Source organism: Musca domestica, unplaced genomic scaffold, assembly GCF_030504385.1.
Source record: "Musca domestica strain aabys unplaced genomic scaffold, Musca_domestica.polishedcontigs.V.1.1 5, whole genome shotgun sequence".
In the NCBI taxonomy this organism is placed as follows: domain Eukaryota; kingdom Metazoa; phylum Arthropoda; class Insecta; order Diptera; family Muscidae; genus Musca; species Musca domestica.
The window spans coordinates 21597548-21604164 of NW_026712346.1; the positions used below are offsets into that span (position 1 = coordinate 21597548).

At 43.9% G+C, this 6617-nt stretch overlaps 1 protein-coding gene across 1 annotated transcript; it reads left to right on the forward strand.

Annotated features, from left to right (window-relative positions):
• Window positions 1-601: 601 nt before the first annotated feature.
• LOC131805084 (uncharacterized) lies at window positions 602-3911 on the forward strand. The gene is given in 2 exon segments (XM_059128331.1): window positions 602-2305; window positions 2944-3911. Coding segments are annotated over 2 exon segments (2196 nt in total). The 5' UTR covers window positions 602-1077.
• The last annotated feature ends 2706 nt before the right edge of the window (window positions 3912-6617 follow it).

The following is a 6617-nucleotide window of genomic DNA, read 5'->3' on the forward strand; positions in this document are numbered from 1 at the left end:
CGTGGTTTTTCTCAAATTTTTCTTCCGTAAGAACCTTCTCACTGTAATTACATATAACCGAAAGAAAATGTAAGTCAAATCGGCCTAGCTATTTTCAATTGTTGAGTTATGACCTAAGTAAAAGATGAAGAGCTTCATTTAGTTTCTTACTACTACCTATGTATCTGTACATAGTCCGAAAAATTCTGAATTTTTTTCTCCCTGAGAATGCGAAAACACAAAACACAATTGTCTATGTCCGCTCCAGACATAAGCCAGATTTAAATATTACCATGGAACAAGTTTGATTTGTATCGGGTATTTAATTCCTCAAATTCAGACTGTTGTCATTTCTAAGCCACTCGACCGACACCTGTTAAAATTACTCCAGTGACAGCTCATTATACTGTTTAAAAAAATTAATTATTAAAATTGTATAAATATTATTTGCGATGGAATTCAAGCGTAATGGTCTGATTACTTTATGTTTGGCTGGAAAACCACAAGTGGCTATCGTTAGAGCACTCCAGCATTTAAAGAAGCGACTTGATCAAAACCCGCGTCGCAGTCCTACATCTACATCCTTCCATTTCCTCTTTCATTTTCTATTTTGTTGCTGACGTACAATTCTTGTTAAACGTCATCATTGATGATCGCTTAATTCCTCTTTCTTTGTTACCCCCTCGCCTGTGTATGTGTTGTTGTTATTGTTCACTCAATGTAAGTTTGTATGTGTTGTTGTTATTGTTCACTCAATGTAAGTTTGTATGTGTTCGTTGCATTGGTAGATTGTTCGTAATCTAGGCGTTACCAGATCGTCTAGAAACTTCTGTAGCGACAGGCGAGGCTCATATAAATAGGGGAAATGGAAAGGCAGTTAGTCAGTTGTGAATCAGATCGCGAATTGAAACCGTCGAGTAAAGTAAAGTGCAAAGTAAAGTTGTGTGAATAAAATCATTGTAATAATCGTTATCCGAAAGAACCCGCGTTTTATTTGGTACGAGCTGTATTGGGAAATAAAACAACGTCTACACGGGATTAAGTAAAATCCAAGAACGTAACAATTGGTGTCAAAAGTGGGATTACGATAATACTACGATGAAGTTTAAGGATCTACGAGTGGAAGACTTGAAGAAGGAACTTAATAAATTGGAATTGTCCTCTACTGGCAACAAGGCTGAACTACAAAAACGTCTGTTGGATGAGTTCGAGCGCCGTGGTATGAACATCGATACAAATGAGTTTGACAGTAAGGTTGAAGTGGATTTATCGGAAATGGGCGAATCCAACGGTGGGGAAGTCTCGTCAGTAGCTGCCAGGGGTGACGATTTCAGAGAAATGCTAGCCAAAATGTTTGAGGAAAATTTCAGAAGGTTCGAAGAAAATTCAAGAATAACGAACGAGAAACTCGAGTACATTGCAGAAGTTATTGGAAGGAGAGTGGAAACCGTGGAGGTCCAAATTAAAGAGTTGGATAAGAAAGTGCAGTCGGTTGACGAGAAATTTCTGTCCCACGACCATAGGGTTACAAATCTGGAGAAGAAAATTTCGGAACTGGAAATCAAAGGTGGTCCGGTGCGAGTTCCTGATAACACACTAAAAATCAAACCTCCTGTATTCGACGGCTCTACGTCATTCAATGTTTTCAAGTTACAGTTCGAGACAGTGGCTTCTAGAAATTCGTGGAACGACAGCGACAAAGCGGTTGCACTACTTCTGGCATTGAAGGGCAGTGCTGCTGATGTTATACAGAGTATTCCTGTCGCTTGTAGAAACAACTATGAAGATGTTATTGCTGCACTGGAACGTAAGTACGGTGGCGAACATAAACGAAACATCTACCTTATGGAATTAAGGGGAAGAGTACAGAGGGCAGACGAGACGTTACAAGACTTTGCAGCTGAGGTGGAACGTTTGGTGCTAATGACGTATCCAGGAGAGGATCACCCATTGCTGGACCGTATGAAAATCGAAACCTTTGTGAATGGCATACGTGACCCTGAGATTAAGTATGCAACATATGCGTCACCAAAAGCATCATTTTCCGAAACTGTGTCGTTTGCCCTTGCCCAAGAGACGGCAAGAATAGTTGTTAAGCCCCAGACCCACAAGATTCGCCAACTGGAGACCGAAGGTTGCGAACCCAAATCTCTCGTTAACTCGATCGAAGACGCCATGAGGCGGGTAATAGAAGAGACAAAGTTAGTTGGGATGACTAAGCCCAGGGTTAGATGCTACAACTGCGATAAAGCAGGTCATATTGCGCGCGAATGCAGAGCTAAGCGCAAACGATCCAGGTCATCGTCACCACCTCCAACGAAAGATGGTAGAAGAATGGCCCAACAGTCCACCAATGAGTCACAGTTAAACTAAATCGAGCCAGTCCAGCGGGGCATGAACTGGCTCCCATCGACGATGGCCCCACAATCTCCATAGCAATAGTACAACAGGAAAGTCACAACCTAACAACAACTGGGTACATCAATGGTGATAAGCGAGTTCTGACGTTAGATACTGGCGCATCAAAGTCCATCGTAAGATCAGATCTGGTAAAGGGAAAAATAACGCAACTTAATGGAGTCAGACTGCGCACAGCAACGGGGGAGCCCGCGGCAGTACACGGCAAGATTACCCTGAGACTAACTATTGCCAATAAATCGGAGAATTACGAGTTTATAGTTGCCGATATCGTAGACGAAGTGATAATAGGCGCAGATTTTATGATTGCCTTTGGTATCAATCTGGATATGAAAGAACGTGTGATGACCTGGTCTAACGTCGAAATTCCGTTAAACGTGGGCTACGATGAAAGTACACCCATTAGACGTCTGACCACGGACCATCCAGAGATAATACCGCCCTGTGCCGAAGCAATAATATGGGTACCAATGAATGGAGATTGTGGAGCCGAGAAGTTGTGGGTGGTGGAACCAGCAGAAAACAGAAACAGTAACATCCTATTAGCGAATGCCCTGGTGAAAAGCAACAAGGACGGATTAATTCCTGTTAGAGTTTTGAACCTGTCAAACAAGCAAGAGCAAATTTGCCAATTTTCCGATGTTGGACAATGCACACCAGCTGAAGCTGTAGTTAATTTGGAAACTAGCACCGAAAAGCCAGCTGCCATGGAGAAGAAGCACCTCGACGGCTACATAAAAGAGTGGACACACCAATTATCACCTTCCGAGAGGAACAAGGCTAAGCAGCTATTATGGAAATATGCCTCTACCTTTGCGTTGACAAAAGAGCACCAAGGAAGAACATCAGTGGTGAAGCATGAAATCAATACAGCAGACGCGAGACCCATTAAACAGCCTCCAAGAAGTGTTCCCCTGGCAAAAAGAGACGAGGTTCAGAAGCTGATAAGTGAAATGGAAAAGAGTGGTGTAATAGAACCATCGTCAAGTCCATGGTGCTCCCCAGTGGTCTTGGTCAAGAAGAAAGACGGAAGCACCCGATTTTGTGTGGACTACAGAAAGTTGAATGATGTCACCAAGAAAGACAGCTATCCGCTCCCAAGAATCGACGACACATTGGACACATTAGCCGTGACGTCATGGTTCTCCACCCTCGACCTGCAGAGTGGGTACTGGCAAGTAGAGATCGCCGAGAAAGATAAGGAGAAAACAGCGTTTGGCGTAAATGGGGGTCTCTGGCAGTTCAATGTCATGCCATTCGGACTCTGCAACGCCCCGGCTACATTTGAAAGGCTGATGGAGCGTGTGTTAAAAGGGCTGCAGTGGAAGTCGTGCCTCATATACCTGGATGACATCATAGTCATGGGACGCAACTTCGACGAACACATCAAGAACTTAAAGGATGTTCTACAGCAGCATTCGTCTTAGGGCCTCAAGCTGAACCCAAAGAAGTGCAGTCTCTTCCAACGAGAGGTGAAGTTCCTGGGGCACCACGTGACGCATATCGACGGATAAGGAGAAAATTCAAGCCGTCAGAGATTGGCCGCAGCCCCGAAATCTCCATGAGCTGCGAAGCTTTCTGGGTCTCTGCACATACTACCGTCGATTTGTCCAAAATTTTGCCAACATCGCCGCCTGTCTACACCGTTTGACGCAAAAAGGCCAGAGGTTTCAGTGGGGCAACGACCAGGAGGAGGCATTCAGAAAGCTCAAAGACATGCTATGCAGAGCCCCCATTTTGGCATACCCTATACCTGGCGGCAAGTTTGTCCTGGACACAGACGCAAGTGCGTGCGGCATCGGTGGCGTCCTTTCCCAGGAAATCGACGGACAGGAAAAAGTCATCGGGTACTACAGCCGGACATTGTCGAAACCTGAGAGGAATTACTGTGTGACGAGGAGAGAGCTGCTTGCTGTCCTTGAGTGCGTTAAACACTTCCACAAATACCTATATGGCCAGCATTTCCTGCTGAGGACCGACCACGCTGCTCTCTAATGGTTGCTGCAGTTTAAGAATCCGGAAGGTCAACTAGCCCGTTGGATCGAGAGGCTCCAGAGTTATGACTTCAGAATCGAGCACAGAAAAGGCGGAAAACACGGTAATGCTGATGCCCTGTCTCGTCGGCCATGCAAAGTAGAATGCAAGCACTGCTCAAAGGCTGAGAATAAAGAGAATATCGTTGATGTCCGACTACTGCAATTTGAGTCGGGTGAAGATTGGTCGACGGAACAACGAAGAGATCCCATTCTGGGCAAAGTAATTTCGGCCATAGAAGCGGGCAAACGACCTAGTCGCAAAGAAATTACCTCCGAAAGCCCTCTTTTAAAATCCTATTGGGCCCAGTGGGACAGTCTACTTATAATAGATGGTTGCCTATATCGCAAATGGGAAAGTGAGGACGGTAAATCTCACCGGAACTTGATCGTCGTCCCAGACTCCAAAATAAGAGATGTCTTGTCGGAGTTTCACGATGGGCCAAGTGGAGGACATCTTGGCATAGCAAAAACCGCTGAAAAGGTAAAGCAGAGATTCTACTGGGTCGGCTGTCAAAAATCCATTGCCGACTGGATCGCCAATTGTGAAAGGTGCATAAGAGCTAAAGGTCCAACACGGAAGAGTCGAGGCTACATGCAGCAGTATAATTCAGGAGCCCCTTTTGAAAAAATCGCAATGGATGTAGCTGGACCGTTCCCAACAAGCGACTCTGGGAACCGGTATGTCTTAGTGGTCATGGATTACTTCAGTAAATGGCCAGAGGTTTATGCTATCCCAAATCAAGAAGCCAGGACAATTGTGGGTGTGTTCAGCAGAAATTGGATTTGTCGCTATGGTGTTCCATCTGAGGTTCATTCCGATCAAGGGAGGAATTTTGAATCAGCGATCTTCAAGGAAATGTGTGACTCCTACGGAATCAAGAAAACCAGAACGACGCCCCTACATCCACAATCAGATGGCATGGTGGAAAGATTCAATTGCACCCTGGAAGAACATCTACGGAAAGTGGTGGACAGTGGCCAACGAGACTGGGATGAGCATATTCCCAAGTTTTTACTGGCTTATAGATCGGCCATTCATGATTCCACATCCCGGACCCCAGCCAAAGTTCTGTTCGGAAATGAATTAAAGCTACCTGGCGATTTGATATTCGGTGCTACCCCAAACGACGATGTGAACCAAGATGAAGACAGTCAAAACTCTTTTAGTAAAGTCCACGATGCAGTCCGACATCGAATAAAAATGGTTAGCAACCGCATGAAGGCAAGGTACGATCGAGCGGCAAATACCGATGGGTTTCAAGAAGGGCAACTGGTATTATTGTTCAACCCACAATGAAAGAAAGGACTATGCCCCAAATTACAAACGCACTGGGAAGGACCCTACAAGATTGTCACGAAAATAAATGACGTCGTTTATCGCATCCAGAGGAGCGACAGTCCCAGGTCGAAGATGAAAGTTGTACATTTGGAGCGGCTGACCCCCTACGGAACGGGAACTGTGCCTATTCGGGACGAACAGGCTTAAGCGGGGGGGCAATGTTACGAATATAACTTTAGATTTAAGTTAATTTAGATGAATTCCGTTAATTTAAGAATTTGAATTGTAACGTAAATTTCTACTACGCAGTTTATTTGAATAACTTCACAACAACAACTACTGTATAGATTTTTCTACATCCTTCCATTTCCTCTTTCATTTTCTATTTTGTTGCTGACGTACAATTCTTGTTAAACGTCATCATTGATGATCGCTTAATTCCTCTTTCTTTGTTACCCCCTCGCCTGTGTATGTGTTGTTGTTATTGTTCACTCAATGTAAGTTTGTATGTGTTGTTGTTATTGTTCACTCAATGTAAGTTTGTATGTGTTCGTTGCATTGGTAGATTGTTCGTAATCTAGGCGTTACCAGATCGTCTAGAAACTTCTGTAGCGACAGGCGAGGCTCATATAAATAGGGGAAATGGAAAGGCAGTTAGTCAGTTGTGAATCAGATCGCGAATTGAAACCGTCGAGTAAAGTAAAGTGCAAAGTAAAGTTGTGTGAATAAAATCATTGTAATAATCGTAATCCGAAAGAACCCGCGTTTTATTTGGTACGAGCTGTATTGGGAAATAAAACAACGTCTACACGGGATTAAGTAAAATCCAAGAACGTAACAATATCTATTCTATATCTATATATATAAAAATCAATTGTTGTTTGTTGGTAACGGAATCAGTTGAA